Source organism: Triturus cristatus, chromosome 6 (assembly GCF_964204655.1).
Source record: "Triturus cristatus chromosome 6, aTriCri1.1, whole genome shotgun sequence".
NCBI lineage: Eukaryota > Metazoa > Chordata > Amphibia > Caudata > Salamandridae > Triturus > Triturus cristatus.
The window spans coordinates 954,051,195-954,072,579 of NC_140589.1; the positions used below are offsets into that span (position 1 = coordinate 954,051,195).

A 21,385-nucleotide genomic window follows, 5' to 3' on the forward strand; every position below is an offset into this window, starting at 1 on the left:
TTGGACAGTATTGCCAGAGGGGAGAAAAGAGCCCTGTGCTTATGTAACAATACTCTCTGTATAGGAAGATATATTTACCTCTACGGTGATGTGCCTGATATGCAGTACTTGAACAGTGCTGCCTGCACAGAAACCAGTCGCCACACAATGGTTATTTGATTTTTTCTGAACCACTATGTATTGAATAGAAAATGCATGGTCTGCTGTCGGCTTGTGAAGTGGTCAAACAAATGGCTTAACCAGCAAGGTACAAAAACGCTCTCAAACACACAAAGAAAGGTACCATACCACCAGATTTAAGCAACATAGGCACTTGTAACTGGTCTAAAAAACAAAAAAAAAGAAATCTGCGCAATAAAAAGGTATGGTAAATGCAGCATATAACCCTAGTGTGTGTACTGGCACCGACATACTACAGCTCCCCTTACTGCAAAACAAAACATTAACGTCATTGCCTCCTGAACTGGGACAGAAAAGTGACTGGTCCATAATGGAAACCGGTTACTGGACTGACAATAGATGTACTGGAACCCAGACACTTCCCACCCGAAAACTACATCAACTGCTGGGTGGAATCTTGGTTGTTCGAGTGAAGGTATACTGTTTTTCAGAGGGGAATTTAATTCAACTGTCTGATCAGCCCACCGACAACTGCAATGCTCATTCATGCCAAAGGTCATTGAAGCAGGAACAGACATACTGATGTTGTTTAGTGCTTTTTTCACTTCAATGTAAATAAAGTCACATTCTTTTCTTGAACTATAGCACCTGCTGCAATTTAAGTTTGTGTTGTTTACTTTCATGCAGGACCCGTTTTTCTAATCTCTGCCACTTCCTAGAGTAACCCTCGAATACGATACTTCGCTATCCTACTTCACTACCCCGTGAAAGGCATTTTGCCAAATGAAGCAACTTCATTTGAAGCAACTTCATTATCAAACTGGTGAGCAGTAATGTTGGGTGGCCGTGGGAAATCAGATAGTGCCCTGTTACCTCTGGCTTGCACATTACCACCTTTCCCCACTGCCAAGAGAAAAAACTCCTGCCATGCAACTAAAACATAGTTTGTTTCTCTATTGCATGTAGGGGGCCATGGCAGAAAAAGATGACAAGGAGAAGGGCAGACTAACTTGTGTTACTGCAAAATCAGTTGCGTGTTGGTCCCTACAGTTGCCACCAGGCCCACGGTCATGACGTATTTATCCTGTCCTCTACTTGATAGAAATTAAAGGACTATACTTATAACAGTAAAACTACACTTAGCAGCATGCTATGTTCTTTTGGCTATATACAAGGTACTCCCAATGACGGGGCCAATTTGAAAGTCAGTTGTGCCTCGGAACTAGGGCAGAGTGAAGCGTTACTTGTCTGAGACATAACCTGCATAAGGTGTGGAAAAGGCTTATAACAAGGGCAAATAGTCAGATTTAAATGGGCCAGTGGTGCAATAGCCCCCAGATCACTAAAGAAGCACCATCCTTCCCTTTCCAAAAATCCATCACAAAGCCTCCTGAACTGCAAGCTACACTCTTAATTAGTAAAAGATAACCATGTTCTACTCAAAAGAGCATTTTGAAGCCAAAAATATGTGTGAAACACTCACCATGCTGGTTGCGTAATTCTCAAGATAGATAGAGAGTGCAGCCTCTACGGCACCACCACCAGGCACTACAGACTTGGACTCCAGTACTCGCTTTACCACACACAAGGCATCATGAACTGAGCGCTCCATCTCATCACACATGAAGTCATTTGCACCCCGCAGAATAATGGAGGAGCACGTTCGGGCTTTGGTACTGAAACAAATACAACGTTACAAAGGTCACAATTTAGATGACATCAAAAGTAAGCATTTCTTATCCGATCAGAACAAAGGTGCCGAAATTGAATAGGACATTTACGGACTATTCATTTTCAGCCAAGACTACTTCGTACTACTGACTCGGGTGCATCATGCACTCCCAGTAGTCTAGATGGCATTACTGGACATTCTGGCTACTCCAAAGACTCCTTGCAAAAGCCTTAAGTAGTATGTAGTGTGCTAGAAATGAAGGCTATGTTGGGGTTTCTGTAAAGTGCTACTAGCCACCGTTCAGTGGTCTCAGAGTGCCAAAGCACTCCAGAGGACGTGGGTACAGACAGCGAGTTGCCATGGTGAAAAGGAGTCCTTAATGATCACATCAAGCGTTTAATACCTTGCAAACACTTCAGGCCACTTTCAGTGCTAAATGCCCATTAGCAGAAAAAATAAAAACAGGATTAGTGCAGAAGTGTGCTGTGCCAAAGTTCAGCTATACATTCTGGGGGGAGGTGGATGCTGCAGGTAAAGGGAACAGCACTTTCCTATGACTGAAGGGTCAGATCGGTTGTTGTGGAAGATTTAGGATTTTTTGAAGTCATGGGGATGAAAAGAAAAACAATAGAGAAATCAAAATCTGCAGCAGTTTCATGGCATTTAATGTAGATGTAATAAAAGAACTACCAGTATACATCAAAAGTGTGTGCAGTTACTTCAATGTGAATGGACAACGTGTCAATCCATCAATCTATGAGCAACTAGTTGTACTTTCTCCCACGCGTATAACTACTCGCATACGTGGCCATGCGAGAGCAATTTAATGGGAAACAGAAAATGCGCAACATTTTGAATAAGGTCCTTACTTTTTAACTAGGATTAGTTCGTCGTCACATATTCGTTCTTGGACAACTTCTTCTGCCTGTCCCAGCATCAGCACCTCAAAGCTCTCTTCACCTTCCAGATTGGCCAGAGTAGAGCAAATCGTAGCTTTTTTCCGTTAAAAAAAAATAGGAAAACAAAGCTATTAATGCTTCTCAGAAATTAAAATAGAGAAGTTCATTTTAAGTAATAAAACGGTAATTGTAGTTAAACTTTTGATAAACTGTCAAATTCAGTCACAGTGAAAAAGCATTTTTAAACTAGTCAATGGAATGTCTCAACTCAAACTAATTACAAACAAATTAAACTACAATATCTTAACCATTTCATTAACACTCAGATGTACTGCTTTTAACAAGCGAATACTGTAAATCAAGTTAAATATGCTACTACATAGCTGTCAGTTTATCTCTCCATTTAAATCTTTCGCTGAATGATCACATGTGAAGTTATAATCCCCGACCAGTAAACCTTTGTAGCTTCTCAACATTACTGGGACAAAACATCAGAAGGGCAATATATATATATATATACACACACACACACACACACACATATATACACACACACACACACACACACGTCAAAATCGAGTTTGTTACAATAGTACAGCAAATCGTACATGAAGGCCAAAAATGTACTGCCTCAAGGACGCCGTGTAAGAACTACACAGGGAATCAACTCAATTGTCACTAGGTCTCTTCAAAGTGATTGACCACACTGCACAAATTTATCATCTTACATCCCGGTTTCAGTTACTATCTTTTGTTAAAACCGGTGCACGAGAAAATAAATTTCAATACAAACCGTACTCTATAGAAATTGCTTTTTTATAGTAATTACCAACCCTCACGGGGCACAGATGCGCTTTACAGCAAGTAGCATCCTACTCAGTCAAGCCAGTAAGTATTGGGATTAACCTTATGCTCTTAAGGAAAATATTCCATGCATTTACTCCAGTTTCTTTAGGGAAGATCAAATAGAATTTAGGTGTAACCGTTAGTTGAAGCTATGTGAGTTCATGCAAATGTGTGATGGAATGAATAGAGAGACCAGCAGAGATTAAGAACTGCGGGGACATGGTGACTGATCTAGGAAATGTGGTGCGAGTAGTTTGCAGACACAACAGATAAGCCAGTCCGGAATGTGACTTATATACTCCGAGGAGACATGCAAAGGTTGAAAAGCAATGACAGTGTCAATCGAAACAAGCATTTGCAATGCAATAGGTCTCGCATTTACGGGAGTTTGAGCTATTGGCATTGTAAATGACAATGCCTTTTATTTATGTTTTGGTTTTTAAAACATAAAATAAAAGGCATTGTCATTTAAAATGCCAATAGCTTCCTCGCGTAAATGCGAGACCTGCTGCATTTTCAATGCTTGTTAGATGAGCTCCAAAGACTTTTGAATGGAAGCATTAAAAGAAAACCTCTCATAACTGTACCAACAAATAGGTCCTTTTTCTCACCAGGCACATGGCATGCATGATTAGAAGCGGTGTAGAAATAGCGCTTCGCGGTACTGTGGTAAACACTAATGTACTGGAATCTTTATTTGAATCCCTTTCGGAGCAGTCAGTAAAAGTGGCAAATATAATTGAAAATTGAGCAGTTAGCATGCACCTTTTGGTTTAATTTTTCGAAAATTATCCTACATAAAATCCTACTGAGCAATTGGGGGTTACTCACTTGGTGCACATGGGGTCTAAGTTTATCCTTTTTGACGGCTGTTTTAAATTACCAGTCCGGCCCTGGACGTGTTCCAGAGTCGAGTCAATGACAACGAAGTGGTCCAAATGCTACGTTCAGAAGGGGGAGGGTGTGGCTTAACGGCCAGTGCAGCCGACTTGGGCGCTGAGAGATCCAGGTTTAAGTCTCGTCGTGTGCTCAACATCCTGTGATTCTGGGCAAATCCCTTCCCCCTGCCTACGGGCAGCGCCTACAGACCCTCACGGGTTATTAGCGTCGCTATACAAATCCAAGTATTATATTATAATTATTAAGAAGAGAAAGGCAGCCAAAAGACGAGGTTCAAATGTCCAAGCAAAATGAAAAAAGTGGCCTAGGAGACTAGATTAAGGGGGGGGGGGGGGGGGGAGTGGCCCGAACGCTACTCTTAAAAGCGGATGAAACACAACTAGTAGAAATGGACAAAGTATTGAGGAACTATATGCAGCCGTTCCAGGCGTTCTGAATTTCCGGTACCGACGGGAATCTCTGTACGCAATTACGAGTTTGCAGACCAAGAAATACTTGGCATAATTCTGCATGTAAAGCTGCATGTTTAAAGCTACAGATCACAATTTTAATGAAACTGCAATACAGCAACAGCACCGGCCCTGATATAATATTAATGGCCGCCGAGCAGCACGGTAGCAGCAGAAAGCCTTTTAGGCTCTTACGCAACACGCAGCTAAATTAATTATTTGCAGGGAAAGGATCCCATACCCCCGCAGCCTCGAGGATCAGTGAGCCTGACTGCAGAGGCGCTCATTAGCGACCCTCAAATGTCAGACACCGGGAGAAAAGAAGAGGCCTGACAGGGAAGGAGACACAGCGACAGATCTGGAAGGGAGGGGGCGCGAGAAACACAGGGACAACGAGGTACAATGATGGAAGAGGTGGCGACGGAGCGGGCACAAAGAGGGGAGAGGGCGCGAGGTAGACGGGGACCACAGGTTAGAGATAGGAAATGATGGAAGGCTCGTGAAAGAGAGCAGGATAGAATGGGGAGAGCGGGAGAGACAAAGAGCAGTAAATTCAGGCATAAGCGAAGAGAGAGAGAGCAGTAACGAATAGTTTACCTGTCGGTGTAGTTTTGCAGCTTGAAGATCTTTCTGGATTCACTATGCTGTGCATTATTCCGCGATCTTGTGGTTGGGTCCGGATTCGTAGTCTTTTCTTTGTTTTTCTTTTTTTTTGTAGCCCAGGTGGGCGGCGACGACCCACCATTTGGTGCACCTCCCGTGACGTCGTCGTGCTTCCTGCGGAAGTCCCACCTTTGGGGCGCCATCTTCGGGTTCTTTTTTCCCTTCTTTTTTTTTTTTTTTAACCCTAGGCGATGGATTAGTCCTTCAGTCCATTTTCTGTACGTGTTTATTCCTTCTGATGTTTTCCATTTCACCCCCTCTTCCTCCAGCCTCATCTCACTGGCGGAGGTGGGTGGGTTCGCTGGTGAATCCAGAAAGATCTTCAAGCTGCAAAACTACACCGACAGGTAAGAAACTATTCGTTTTGCAGCGTCAATCTTTCTGGATTCACTATGCTGTGCATAGACTTTGTAGCGGTTTTCTTAATTTTGTGGCGGCTGGGTGGTAGATGAGCGTTGGTCGTTGAAAATGTGTTGAAACACCTTCTGTCCAACCTGTGCTTCCTTGTTCATCTGAATGTCCACGCAGTAGTGTTTCGTGAACGTGTGTACAGATGCCCAAGTTGCCGCTAGACATATGTCCTGAATGGGCGTGTTCGCCAGGAAGGCAACGGTGGCCCCCTTCTTCCTTGTGGAGTGAGCCTGAGGCCCCTCTGCTAGCTCCTGTCCAACCTGTTTGTGGCAGAATTGAATAGTGAGGGCAATCCATCTAGCGATGGTGCCCTTAGTCACTGGTCTACCCATGAAGCTAGTAGCAAAGGACATAAACAACTGCTTTGATTTCCTGAGTTCCTTGGTTCTCTCAATGTAGTGCATCACCGCTCTTCTAGCGTAGAGGGTGTGCAGAGCCCTTTCTGCGTTCGAAGTCAGGTTTTGGAAGAAACTCGGCATCTGAATACTCTGGTTCATGTGGAACGCCGACACCACCTTGGGCATGAAGTGTTGGTCTGTTCTCAGGACTACCCTGTCCTTGTGAATCTGAATGTAGGGTTCCTGAAGCGTTAGTGCTTGAAGCTTGCTCACCCTGCGTAGTGAGGTTATGGCCACCAGGAAGGCCGTTTTCATAGTCAACATTTGCAGTGTGGCCTTAATGGGTTCAAACGGTGCCTTCATGAGCTCCGTCAGTACCACGTTGAGATTCCATGCTGGCGGCGGCAACCTTTTAGGAGGGGCAAGTCTTTTGGCTCCTTCCATGAATCTCTTCACAACCTGCGAAGTGAAGAAACTTCCACCCTTCTCGCCTCTGGTGTAGGCTACGATCGCCGCTAGGTGTACCCTTAGGGAGCTCGAGCAGAGGTTACTCTTTAGAAGGTGTGTGAGGTACCTCAGTACTGTTGAGTCTCTTGTCATTCTGTTTTGCAGGCCCTTCTTCCTGCACCACACAGTAAATCTCTGCCATTTGGCGCTGTAGCATTTTCGTGTAGTTGGTTTCCTTGCCTCCCGCAGCACCCGCATAGTGCTAGGAGGCAATTTAAGGTGAGCGAACTCTAGGTCTTCAGGAGCCATGCCGCCAGGTTGAGGCTCTCTGGCTCCGGATGCAGGACCTCTCCGTTTTGCATGGAGAGCAGGTCCCTTCTTCTCTCGAACCTGTGGGGATTGCCCTGTGCCATTTCTTGAATTTGTGAGAACCATGTCGGTCTTGCCCACTGCGGAGCCACTAGGATCAGAGTCATGTTGCTGGTTCTGCACTTGTCTAGCACTCTGTGCAACAGGGGTATCGGTGGAAAGGCGTAGGCAGATGTCCTCGACCAGCTTATCCATAGGGCATTTCCTTGGGATTGCTGATCTGGTTGCCTGGACGCGAAGCTTTGGCATTTTGCATTGTGGCGTGTTGCAAACAGGTCTATTGTGGGAGTTCCCCATTTCTGGAAAAGCTTCTCCGTTTCCTGGCCATTGAGCTCCCACTCGTGTGATGCCGAGGTCTGCCTGCTTAGCCAGTCTGCCTCCACATTGTCCTTCCCTGGAAGGTGAATTGCCAGTAGATCTATCCTGAGAGGTATGGCCAATCTCCAAATCTCCTGTGCCAGAGAGGAGAGAGGGAACGACTGTGTCCCCCCCCCTGCTTGTTGATATAGAACATTGCCGTGGTGTTGTCTGTTTGAACCAACACCCTCTGATTGTACAGGTGCCTCTGGAATGCCTTCAGGGCTAGCAGAATGGTTTTCAATTAGAGGTAATTGATATGGCGTACCGCATCTGCTGGAGCCCACAGACCCCTCACTCTGAGGTTGTCCATGTGCGCTCCCCATCCCTTTTGCGATGCGTCCGTGGTAATGGTCATTGTTGGGTTTGGTGGTGTCAGGCTTCTCCCTGCTGTCATGTTGTCTCTGTTCCACCAAGTCATCTCCTCCTGCACTGCGTGCGTAACAACCACTAGATCTTCCCAACTGCCGCTTGCGTGACCATTGCTGTTGTAGCCATTCTTGGAATGGTCTCATGTGCAGGCGTACATTCGGCACCAGCTGGATACATGATGCCATCATCCCCATTATCTTGCTCACTGACCTCACTGTCAGAGCTCGCCCCTTCTGGTAGAGACGCGTCTCCTTCAGTAGGGCATCTGTTCTCCTGTCGCTGGGCACCACTGTGCTGTTCAGGGTGTTGATTTTTGCTCCCAGGAAAATCTTCACCTGCTCTGGTTCCAGCGATGACTTCCCCCAGTGTATCGAGAACCCCAGGTTCGTCAGAGTGTCTGTCACGCGTGTTGCGTGTCTCTCGCACTTCGAGTGTGTTTGCCCTGACCAGCCAGTCGTCTAGGTAGGAGTAGACATGTATCCCCCGCCTTCGTAGGTGGGCCGCGACCACCAACAGGCATTTTGTAAAAACCCTTGGCGCCGATTTTAGCCCGAAGGCCAGGGTTGTGAACTGGTAGTGTTCCTGGTCGATGTTGAACCTTAGAAGGCCCTTGTGCCTTCTGTTTATTGGAATGTGCAGGTAGGCATCCTTGAGGTCCACGGTGACCATGAAGTCCCCGTCTCTTATTTGGGGAAGCACCTCCTGCAGCGAAGTCATTTTGAACTTCTGCGTTCTGATGAACTTGTTTAGGTATCTCAGGTCCAGGATGGGTCTGACGTTTACGTCTACTTTCGGGACCACGAAATAGTTTGAGTAGACCCCCTTGTTGCGTTCTCTGAACGGCACTGCCTCTATGGTTTTTTTTTTCTAGTAGTTTCAGGGTTTCTTCTCTGAGTAGGGCCAGTTCTTGAGCCGATCTCGGTCTTCCCCTTGGTCTTCTGTTTGGAGGTCTTTTCTCCAAATCCACGCAGTATCCGTATTGCAGGACGTTCAGTATCCACTTGTCTGTGGTTATACGCCGCCACTCCTGAAGGTAGAACCTCAGCCTTCCGCCTACTGGTGTTGGATGTTCGTAGGCTTTTGATTCTTCTATCCCCCTTGATGTTACTGTATTGCGCCTCACCCTTGGGGGCATGTCGAGGGTAGGCTTCCTCCTGCGTGCTGAGTCACTTTGATGAGGGTTGGTCACCCCCTCTCCTCCTCTGGCCACGTCCGTTCCCTCTCCCGCGAAAGGACTGGCCCAGAGGTTGGTACTGCCAGTTTTGCTTCTGTTGACCTGGTTGTCCGTGACTATCACCCTGCTGACCCTGCTGGAACGCCTGGTGCGACGCTCCCTGCTGGCTTCCTCCCCGACCGTAGGGTCTCCTAGAGGGATTGCCTCTCCTCATCCCCCTTAGCTGTAGGGCCCCCATGGACCTCGCCGTTTCATTTTCTTTTTTCAGCTGGGTGAGTTGCTCGTCTACTGTTGCTCCGAACAGTGTCTCTCCGTTGAAGGGGGTGCTAAGGATGTTTTTCTGTACCGCCGGTTTGAAACCCGAGACTCTTAGCCATGCATGTCTTCTCTCGGTGACCCCTATGGCCATTAGTCTTGCCGAAGTCTCTGCCCCGTCCAGCGCCGTCTTTATACAAGAGTTGGCGATGTTTTTACCTTCTTCCACCAGGTGGGAGGCTCTTTGGCGGTATTCTTTGGGGAGGTGTTTTGCTAGCTCCCCCATCTCGTCCCAGTGCTGGTACTGGTGCCTATTGAGAAGTGCATTGGAATTCGCCATGCGCCAGTGCATTGCGGCGTTCCTCTCGACCTTTCTTCCTGTGAGGCCTATCCTCCTGCTTTCTTTATCTGGTGGTGGCCCCGAAGTTGCTGGCACGTTGGCCCTTCTCCTGGCCGTGGAAGCTATGATGGAGTCGGCCGTGATACTACCCTTGATGTAAGGGGGGTCCAGAGAAGACTGCTTATACTCCTTCTCCGTCCTGGGCGTGATTGAACGGCAGGTCGCTGGTTCTTTAAAGGCCTCTCTCCCCCGATTCATCACACTTTGTAGCATGGGAAGGAATTGGCTCCTCGTCTGGATGGGGAGCAGGGTCTCGAGGAGGAAATCGGCTTTCGGCCTCTCCTCGTCCAGTTTCACGCCGAAGGCTGTCGCTACGCTCCTGACCACCATATTGTACACCCCGATGTCGTTGGGTGGAGAAGGCCTCGAAGGGTACGTGTCCACGGGCTCCTCGGGGTTCTCTGTGTCGAGATCCTGCCATTCGATGTCGTGGCTGGTTGAAGGCGCCGAGCTGTAGAACGACTGCTGGTCTTCTTCCTCGGGTTCGCCTTCATAATAGGTCTCGTCTTCCTCTTCGAGGTCTCTCGGCAGCCCCTCGGTGTCGAATTCGTCCTCGATTTAGACGACGTTCGTCAGTGGTGCCGTTGGAATTTTGAATTCCTTCATCTTGGCGTCTAACTCCTTCTTCCTCTGAAGGATGTTCTCCATTTCGGCCTCGAGCACCTCTCTTTCTCCATCTCGGAGATGCTTTCGGCGTCGACCGCGGGCCTCTTCGACGGAACTTGCATCGACGCCGACCTGTCCTTCTGCGTCGAGCGCCCCGTTTCATGGGTTGTCTTCGACGAACCTTGCCTTTCGGCACCAGGGAGTCCTTCTTGAAGGATCCGCTCGGCCTCTTGTCCATGGTTCCGCCGTTGGTCGAAGTTTTCGGTGCCGGGGCTCCCTTCGTGGACTTTGACTCAGATTTTCTCAAGTCACTCTCGGGTTTGAGGCATTTTCAGGTGTTTTGAGCTCGACGATTCTCTTACCTCGTCTTAGTTTTTCTTGTCGGTCTCTACGACCGTGATGTTTTCGGGTCCCTCGGCGACATTGTCCTCCTCGTCTGTGGAGAGGCCCAGATCGTAGAGCGACGGGCCCTTACCCTTGCCATCCATGCTGGCGTTGGCTCTTCGCTGACGTTCTCTCACCCGGAGCGTCTTCGGCGCGAAGGCTGAGCAGGCGTTGCAGTCCTTGCTCTGGTGGTCGACCGGTAGGCAGAGGTTGCAGACCGGATGCTGGTCCTTCTGCGCGAACTTGTGGTGGCAGTTAGGGCAGAACTTGAATGGCGTCTTGTCCATTGCGCTCAGGGCCTCTGAGTGCGCATTCTCCAAGGGCTTTGAAGAAAAAGGGTGGAACACTTCCTTCTTCGCGCTCCTGATGTGAAATATTCCTTTCCTGTGATATCTTCGTAGTTATTTATCGACGAAACTCGCTTTTCCTTCTTCTTCCTTCGATTGTAACTCTGGAGCTTCCCGATGACGATCCAGACCCAACGGCGGAAAAAAGAATCTGAAGATGGCGCCCCAAAGGTGGGACTTCCGCAGGAAGCACGACGACGTCACGGGAGGTGCACCAAATGGTGGGTCGTCGCCGCCCACCTGGGCTACAAAAAAAAAGAAAAACAAAGAAAAGACTACGAATCCGGACCCAACCACAAGATCGCGGAATAATGCACAGCATAGTGAATCCAGAAAGATTCACACTGCTAAAACACAGACATAAACGAAAGGGAATGGGGTCGTAAGCGAGACAGACCTAGGAAAAGGAGGGGAGCCAGGTAGAGAACAAATGCGTATTACGAAGAAAACAAGACAAGCCCGGCTTCTAAAGAGCTCCGGACGCGAGCGCCCGCCGCGCGAAAGTGAAAGCAAATTTGTCACGGCGAGACGCGGCGGAGCGTGGCGCGCGCGCTTGGCGGGGGAGCGCATTCCAGGCGGGGGAGCGGACCCTTTAAAGTATGATGCAGAGGGCGCCAGTGGACTGAAGCGCTTCCCCAAACGGATTGCATGGCGGCACGATGCACGTGATTGTGCGCGTGCTCGCCATGCAATCCACTTTTGGGAGCACTTTGAAATGCCCCTCTTACTAGAATCTCGCATAGCAATTGCGTAAACGCAATAGCTAGGCGAGACGTAAAAAGTGAGAGGGTACAATTAAGCATTTGTTTGTCCTCATACTGCCCAGCCTCTGCCTTCATGCTGGTTCTCAATCACAGATTGTTTAATCCCAGAACAACTCATGATGATGGCCTCCTTCTCTACCTATTATGGTTGTGATGTCCAGTGCCTTTACTCCTATGCCGATACCCACTCTCCCAGGCTCATGTTCACCCATCACCCACCGTCCCTTCCTGATGTCGTCCTCCTCTGCCCCCTGTACCGATACTTCCAGTTTGACTAGGTCCTCTCCCTCTAGCCCCACAAAAGATACACTCCCATGTTGGTGGTGTGTTTATTTGTGCTTTCAATATTGTGTACTCGAGGCAAACCTAAGAGGACAGCACCTGCTATACCACTGTTCTGGTGGCCACTGAGATCAGCAGTAAACATTTAACTTGGTAAGTAACCCTTCCAGTATATGTACAGTAAACACACCTTCAATGGCTCAGAGTTGTATCTCAGGACTAGCCTGCCTGAACAGTGAATTAATAATTACTATAGAGCCCTAGTCTTCACACGTTTTAATGTGCTGCGACTCCTCATAAAATGGCTTCTCTTCCAGGGGATTCTCATCAATAGTCATAAGCACCCATCCGCGGGGACCCAGGAAAATAAATAATATATATATATATATATATATATATATTCAGTGAAAAAACCATAGGTTTCACACATGTTATAGTTAGCTGGACATTTTACTGATCAAAAACCAATGAAATTCCCCCGTTATAGTTAGTGCAGGCAACTATAACTCACGCGACCGCAATCCTCTGCTGATGCTAATACTGTATTTAGACACTTATTTGCCCATGTCTTCTTCCATTAAATTTTAGCTATACATATATTACAAATATTTTTTTTCCATAAAGACACATATGTCATCAGCAGAGGATTGCGGTCGCGTGAGTTATAGTTGCCTGCACTAACTATAACAGGGGAATTTCATTGGTTTTTTTATCAGTAAAATGTCCAGCTAACTATAACGTGTGAAACCTATGGTTTTTTCACTGAATTTGCAAGGTTTTTTAAATGCTAATTCCTAACTATAACGTGTGTGAAACCTATGGTTTTTTCAGTGAATTTGTACGGTTTTTTAAATGCTAAGTTACTTTACGCCATTCGTGGCGTGCGCGCCCACTTAACGCAGTTCGTTCCGTGCGCGCACAGTGAGCACGCGGTGCGCTTCGCGCACCGCGCGCCCACTTTACGCAGTTAGTGCCGTGGATGGCCCATGTACGCACGATACGCTTCGCGCACCGTGCGCACATGGAGGACATATTATGCGCTTCGTTGTGAAAGGTAAGCTTTTACATTTTTTTTTTTTTTTTTTTTACCGTACGCGTACGGTAAGCGTGATTGCCGATTTTTCGTAAAAAAATAAAAATGAAATTTTGACCTTAGGGGATCTTTAGGAACACATTATTCAGGGCTAGGTGGTTAGGAGCTGTTTAAACAGTCCCTTTATATGTTTTTTCCCTTTGTTTTTCCTCCCCCCCCTCAGAGTGCGAGAGAGAAAATGGCGGCCGCCGCTATCTGGTTTCGAACGATTCGAATGTTTACTAAGATCTAACAGCCAATCAGAATCTCGCTCGCGCACGGCACCGTACGCGTACGGTAAGCGCACCGTAAGCTGGCTCAGATATATTGATTTAAATGCTATTTTCTCAGGAACTACTGAACAGATTTACACCAGACCTACAAAAGGCACTTCCTTGACCTGAGGACTACCTCTCTGCCAAATTTCAAGTAACTCTGTTCAGCCGTTCGGGCTGTAGCTGTGTCTAAAGGTCCTATGGAAAAATGCGTTTTGGGACCCCCCCTTTATCTCAGCCCCCGCTTGACGAATCCCCCGAGACTTTCAGGGTAGGAGCGGAGCGTAGCGCCCCACCCATTTTGAAAATTTCGCGAGGATTCGTCGACCGGCGCCAAAGTTATTCCAAATAGAATGTTGCGGATTTCCTATGGAAACAGGGTCCTAACTATAACTACCTACTGGCGACCGCCAGTAGGTAAAATATATATATATATATATATATATATATATATATATATATATATATATATACATATACACACATATATATATATACACACACACACACATAGATATACTCACACAAACACACATACACACATACACATATATGCACATTTTTTTCTAAAAACAAACGATGCAGCCTTACGTACACCAACAGGCTAAACAATGCTGTGAAAACTTGTCTTTGTACTTATACAAATGAACCAGGAAGACAACAAAAGGCACTTGAACTGCTTTTAACCCCTTCAGCGCGGTGCGGATTACCGCGCTGTGCTGAAGGGTTCGTGCGCGGGCGGGGCCATGACGGAGCGGTTCCGTCATCCGCACAGCGCAGCCGATGCGCAGGACGGAACCACTCCGTCATGCGCATCGAAGGGGTTAATGAACAGCAGAAAAGTAGTCCTGCAAAGAGAAAAAAAACAAGCATTGTTAGCCCATAGGCTGCATTGTAACTTGAATAGCATTGGATGCAGTGGTGGTATGACAGCAAACTAAAAGGGTTTGGAAGCTTCCAGCTAACGGGGAGAAGTGATGGACTGGCCTGACCGCTGGCTAGGGGACCCACATAGTCTGTGGGAACTGTGTGCTAGGCAACAAAAATGCTGGGAAGCCTGTTGGTCTTGGTGGGTGGGAGAAAATTAATACAACTGGAAGCCCCTTATGTAGCTAAGAAAGGGCCAGAAGGTGGCCTGGGGTTGGCAGGGGCACACAGCTGACCATAGCTCTGCTATCCTTGAAGTCTCCAACACAGAGTCCGGCTTCTAACCAAAAAGGTGAGCGCCATCAAAGTCATGAGCAAGGCTTGGACATTCCCCAAGAAGCCAGAGTATCTCAGCCAGGCGTTATGCATAAGGGTCACGGACGACTGCTCTGCCCAGTGAGTCTGTCTTGTCTAGTCCATACCGGAGGGTGAACTTTACTGCATCTTGCCTGCAAGCAATAGCTTGGGAGAGTATTAATAGGGCCTCCTATAAGATCATAGGCAGCATTTGTGTAACCGAATCAAACACTGTTGGTGTCCGCCCATGATGCACGTGGTGAACATCAACCATAGTGCTAGGCTGGCGGGGGAGAAAATCCTCTTACCAAAAGGTATCCAGCCTTTTGTATTCCCCATCCGATGGCGTGGTAGGTAACGCGCCAGGATTGATGCAGGAGGTGGAGGATTGGACCACTAAGCTCTCGGGTGGATGCTGGGTGAAGAAACTGGGGTTCCCAGGAGCAGGGCGATGGCGGCAGGCAATTGTCATGTTCACAGGGGTACCTATATAGGGCTTGGATCAAATCCCAAGCAGGAAATCTGTATGGGCTTCATTAAATGAGAGTAGAGGTTTGATGAGGCAAGTCCTGGCTGCAGCACCTCCGTCAAGACGTTGGGTCTAAGACCTCAGCTGCCCTCTGCACCACCACTGCGAATGAGGCACCCCCCTCGGTAGTCACGGTAAGGCAAGAGACCAGGCCAATGTCTGTTGAAGTGTTCAACTCAGTGGCATACGCTAGTTCCTCATACTAGTTTTTATGTCATCTACGGGATGCTGGCTTCCATTAGTCATCCGACTCCCTCCTATTTGGTGCCCAGTCCAGGCAATAGAAAAGGTGCGGTCTTCAACTCTGAGACCATGTCCCCAGTTGGCATCGGATGATGTGTCTGGAATAATGACGGGATGGAGTGGCCGTGGGGGCATCAGTGCAGGTGCTAGGGATAGTCGTGGTGGACACAGGTGGCACAGATCTAAAGAACCCAACTGGCACCAAGGGCAAATCTAACAGTGGGAAACCAGTAGGGGTTACTCTTGCACTCGTGGGGCCCAAAGGCGCTCCAGAGGGAACGCACCACATAAAGATCAAGAACATGGCCACATTGAACTCTTTCAGTTGGACACGGGTCGCTCTGGGAAAATCAGGCGTGGAGCATAACTTGGCACGGGCTCCACGGAGGAGCAAGTCTGAAGAGTGCTCCTGCATCTTCTCTGAGGAATTCAACGGGTGTGGAGCAGTCGAAGACATTTTAGACTTCTTGCGGTGGGACTTAACCGACGACTTTGATTTGAAGGAGGACTGTTGAGCGGCTCTGCAAGAGTTCCAGAATCTTCCACATGACGGGGATCTTGAGTGTTGCTGAGTCGTCTGTCGTAAGGTGGTGAGGAGCTTCAGGGAACACTCCCTCAGCGCCTTCGGGAGCATGGTGCGCCAGTCAATGCAGTTCTTGGAGTCGTGGTCCCCCTCAAAACACTATAGACAAAGTCTGGGTCCGTCACAGACAACTGTCTGACAGGCAACACATGGCTTGAAACCTGCTGGTTTCTTAGGGGACATCGCTAGCATACCAGGAGAAGAAATTCTCAAAACATTGTTGATCATGATCTGGGGGTAGCTCTTCACAGATCGGTGAGGGAAGCAAAGAACATGTGTTCGCACGCAAGGGTGGCACCTACATATGCACCATGCGTGTCACTTCTGGCGTGACGCCAATCACCACCACCTACCGGCACCCAGGTGTACTGCTAAAAAATATCTGGATCCAGTCTGACATATTATTCTACAGTAAGGAATCTGTAGCTAGACCTCTCTATCAGATGCTATCATCAAAAGGTTAATATCAGATGAGCTACTACAAATGTAGTCAACCAATGCCTCCATTTCCCTTCCACCAGATCACCTCAAGTAACAGAACTAAATGCTAAGGTGCAAAAGACACTCAAGTGGCAGCAGAAGGAGGAAATGTAAAATTGGCAGGAGGATTAGAACTTCCACTCTGACAAAGCAGGGTTCAAAAGACAGAACTCTGCTTTTAAAGGAATCCGTTATTAAACCTTAGCCTTTGTGAAACCAAAAATAAGAAAAACATTAAATAGTCTGATGGACAGTTTGTAAGCCACACTAGATACCTTAGCAAAGTATCTTACACCATTTTGAGTCCTCAGCCATTATTTAAACCCTATCCAACAGAGCTCAGCATTTGCAAGATACTACAGGAGATGCTAGACTATATCCCACAACCATGTACAACATCACTTATGGTATACTGCAGAAAACATTTGCAGTACTTTCAGCAAGTAAACGGCAGAGCAGACTTTTACAGACCTATCATCCTATGACTTAGAGATACACCACTGAATGTTTCCCCTCACCTAGTGAGGTGACATCAGCAAAGGCACAAGAAAATGTGGGTCCCATGGTGGAAGCATTTTCAGAAGTCACTTCATTAATACCAGGACATTCCACAGTATATTAGATACCTTCACCAAGGTTCACTTCTTTTTGCTCAATTAATGCTATTGCTTTCATAAATACAATGACAATGTGATGTATTTGTTTACTGCTTGCAAAAAACATAAAAAAAGAGAAGTAAAGAGTAGTCCTGGATAGCTAACTCCAGAATCTATGTCCAGTTACCCTTCAGTACACAAGACTTTTCTTCTACAGTTTTATGTGCACCTGGGTGATTATTTTAACCCTACTTTCCATACCAGCAACATCATAATCTCACCCAAACAAGCATTGGCCAAGTCAACAGATCGCCTACACAAGAGCTATTGGTTTTGATTGTGTGTTTTAGTCCTGTTGTACACCAGTGTGACTGCTGTTCAGCATCGCTAAAAGGAGACTAGATTGGGGTGGAGTAAATTTGAGTTGTTGAGGGGTGGAGTGGGATAGATCGGAGTGGAGTGCAGTCCAATACGATGAAGGGGAGCAGTAACGTGTAGGAGAGGAGAGAAGGACTTCCATTAAGATGGAGGACCAGTAGTGCGATGAAGAGGGAGGAGTAGCAGTGCAATGAAGGAGCATTATTGCGAATAACTGCACATTCCTCTCCATAACCATTAACCGTGTAGCCAAATTATTTTGAAGAGTAAAAAAATTATTGTCCAGCACTGGATTAATATATATACACACACACACACACACACACACACACACACACACACACACACACACACACACACACACACACACACACACACACACACACACACACACACACCATTGCAAGCACACGTAGAAAAACCCAACTATCAATTTTCAAATACTTGGCAGCTGTTTAAAATGTAGGTAATTTGCTAGTAAAACATTCATTGTGTGTCATTTTTTGTCTTTGCATAAAATTTGTGTTGCTCCAGGCGAACTGGAATTAAAAATTATGTTTCACTACATATCCGCTTCATTTCCTACTAGTCTGCAACTGCAATGTGAGGAAAGTCGTTCCAGGGTTCATCTGCACGCCCATACTTCCACGGGCTCCAATTGGGTGGGTGGGGTAAGAGAAAGTGAAGGTTGAGGGGCAGCAAGGAACACCAAGAATGGAAGCAAAGTAGAAATAATGTGTGTGGGGGGGGGGGGGGGGGGGGGCATGGGGAGAGGGAGGGGGGGGGGAAGGGAAACACGGTATACAGAGAATGGAGCCCAAGTCGAAAGCACATATGCATTTTTTTTTTGTCCTCATTTTGCTCTTGGAATGTCACATAGGAGCACTAGGAGAGAGAAATGAACTGTACTGTCACAGATAAACTGGTAGTGCCATCACCGCCTGGAATGGCACTCAGTGTTATTCAAACTAGAAAGCACATATGCATTGCTCACATTTGTTTAAGGTAAAGAAATAGGAACGGGACCACGTATACAGTGTTTAAACAATTAAAGGGCGGGAGAGGTAAAGAAAGACATGGAAGCAAACAAATGGTAAGCTAGGGGCAGACTGTAGCCCACTAACTGTAAGCAACCCGTCTCGACAAAGTATGAGCTGGCTAGCCAAGATCTAAAAATTAAAAAGCAGAAAATAACTACCTCCAGTTGCCTTTGCAATGCGCTTAAGGTCCTTCTTTAAAACTCTACGCACAGCCATTGCACCTGCGTCAACAAAATATTTCAAGCACATATCATCGATACCGCCAGTTGTTAAAATAACATTGGCACCAGTTGCAAGAATCTTCTGAATCCGCTCCTTAGTGATATCGGACTCTCTGTAAGAAGAAAATAAAAAAATAAAGATGATTCAGAGAAAGAGAATAAGTGCTGTGTAAATATAATGTACCAGCCTTACGACATTAGCAATTTATATGAGAGCAACTGAAAACAATAAAGTACTCCTTTTCATCACGGCAAGCAGAGGGCTCTTTTCTTTATTAGAAATGTATAGCTTCTCAGGCCACCACTTAAGTCTGGCAGCAAGGTAAATAGGAGACAAATTGCTCCTAGTATGTATGTAGCTCTCCATATGAAATCAATTGAGAATGTTTTCTTGAGAACCAACGGTCACTTACGTCACACCCATTTCATGAGCGTCCCCAACTAAAAAAAAAGCCCACCCTTCAAGAAGATGTATGCCGCTACCACACCTGCTTGCCTCACCAAATGCTAAAATAGATATTCCTCTAATCTATATTATAATGGGTACATATTTACTGACAACTAAATTGCTGCTGCACAAAAACACAACAACCATTACAGGTATCAAAGAATAACCCCATCCCCATACCTTTGTCTAATCTGGTCCAATTTTTCAGGGTCGGAAATAATAACTTGAACACCAAGCTTCATTTTCGTTTTCTGCAAGCTGAAGTCAAGGCAAGCGATCTTTGCATTGACTACTCGTTTAGTCATTCCTGGAATGAGAAAGTTCAAGTAAGGTCATTCAGAAATTCACCATTTTTTGTTAAAATGGAAAATGACAAATACATTTTCAATATAGACACATTAGGCTTCACAAAAAGACCACTGCATCACCTGTGGACTGCAAGCAACTAAAATTACTCAGTACAAAATATGTCCAACAGCATTTAGTAGGTCTCTTACCAAGTCTCTGGGCTTCAACATGCTTACCTTGAGAACCAACTGTACAGTTCAATGCATAACCATTTACAAGAATGCTCTCCGACTGGCTACGACCATGTGCCTTTAAGACATTCACAGAGTTGATAGGATAACGAGCCTGTCCTTTGGCATCTGTAAATTTCACCGCCATAGCAGCATCCACAACCAAATTACCAAAGAAATCGCTGTCACTTAAAACTAGAGTCAAGGGAAAACATTCTTATGCAGAGTGCAAACCTATCATGACATGCACCAATCAAAAATACAATGCGTCTTTTTAGAGCCCTGCCATAGCTTGATTTTGACAACTGGCCTACTATTTGAAAGTGATTTTTCAGAATTACAATTTACAAGGCAATCATACTGAAATTTACCATTAAAATAGAGCAATAAGAGCTGCTGACATTCGCACAGTCCAGAATTTCATTTGAACCTGGTGGAAAACCAGTCTTTAAACCTAGAGCCCTGAAAGTCACAAGTATTCCTGGGAATGGTCTGCAATATTAAACTTTTAATTTAAATAACTCAGCGAAGTGCAACTGAATAAACAGCTCAATCGTTGGCAAGAACTTATAAACATGTAGGGCACATTTAAAAAGCACTCCGATTCGGATCTAAAGATGCCATTCAAAGTAAAAATGTTTTTTTAATGATACAAGCTGGTACTTCATAAGAACCTCTTTCAATAAAAATATTTGTTTTAAAGTGAAAAAATTATTTTACTTGCCAAATAAGCACTTCTGAAAGGCAACTGATTAGGAGTGATGTTGGGGCTCGAGGCCAACTGGCAGAAGTCTAGGCTTTTAACAATGACAGAGGGTAGATACCCATTGGATGGGCTGGGTAAACTCCAGTGGGAGCCCCACTGCCTGGGATATCTCAGTGTGAAGATATACCATTCCCAATTCGATCTACAAGAAGGAAACATGGGAGCTGCTATAAGACTCTTGAAGAACAGTTTGGATTTCTAAAGCAACTTGCCACTATCCGTAGCTGGGAGGGTGGCGCTTCTGAAAATGGTGGCACTCCCATGATTTTTGGAGTAATCCAAAAATCCAATATGAAAATGTTTATTTAATAAATCAAATAATAAATAAACACATGTACAGTGCATACATTTCAGATTAAAACAATAGCTAGCATTCACATTCACATTACAAAATACAAGTGCACAACCAAACTAATAATTCCAACAGGTTCAACAAATAACCAGTTTTGTGAAGGAACCCCCTATGGTTTGGTAGTCCAGAGACCAAGAAAAGACGTGTTTCGGTGGTATATAGGTCGAACCACCTTCTTCAGGCTTACTACAAAACTGTCTCCCAGCACTCTTATCATGGTACCGATGCTCTTCGTTCTCTAGGTGGGGACACACTTCCTCCAACGAACTAATATTTTAACTCGTATCTTCACGGAATTCAGAGGAACAGGCAGACAGTCTTACCGTTGCTCTAAATCTGCGAAAAAGGAACCCTTATTACAGAGATCCCGTAGTGTTTGATTGACTGACTGTTTGAATGTGGTGTGTTTACATTGTGGTATGCCATTGAGAAATTCCAAAGGCAATTTGTTTTTTGACCTAGTGTCATTTTGGTGTCCTGTCCCTTTGGTGAGGAGGACCCCTCTCTTTTTTGAGTTTCTTCAAGACGCTGCCTATATAGATACCGAGGAAATAGTTCACTTAGACTCCCTTATAACATGCTTTATTTGGGGAAACTGTTGTAAG

The 21,385-nt window shown here is 46.1% G+C and overlaps 1 protein-coding gene across 1 annotated transcript in view; it reads right to left on the reverse strand.

Annotated features, from left to right (window-relative positions):
• The window catches only part of TCP1 (t-complex 1), a 126,909-nt gene that overhangs the window by 38,140 nt on the left and 67,384 nt on the right, over positions 1-21,385 (reverse strand). Inside the window, exons 6-10 of the mRNA XM_085611649.1 lie at positions 19,669-19,850; positions 19,325-19,451; positions 18,634-18,809; positions 2,662-2,785; positions 1,604-1,796 (exon numbers count right to left, since the gene is read on the reverse strand). Coding sequence (XP_085467775.1) covers positions 1,604-1,796; positions 2,662-2,785; positions 18,634-18,809; positions 19,325-19,451; positions 19,669-19,850 — 802 coding nt within the window. The remainder of the gene's footprint in view (positions 1-1,603; positions 1,797-2,661; positions 2,786-18,633; positions 18,810-19,324; positions 19,452-19,668; positions 19,851-21,385) is intronic.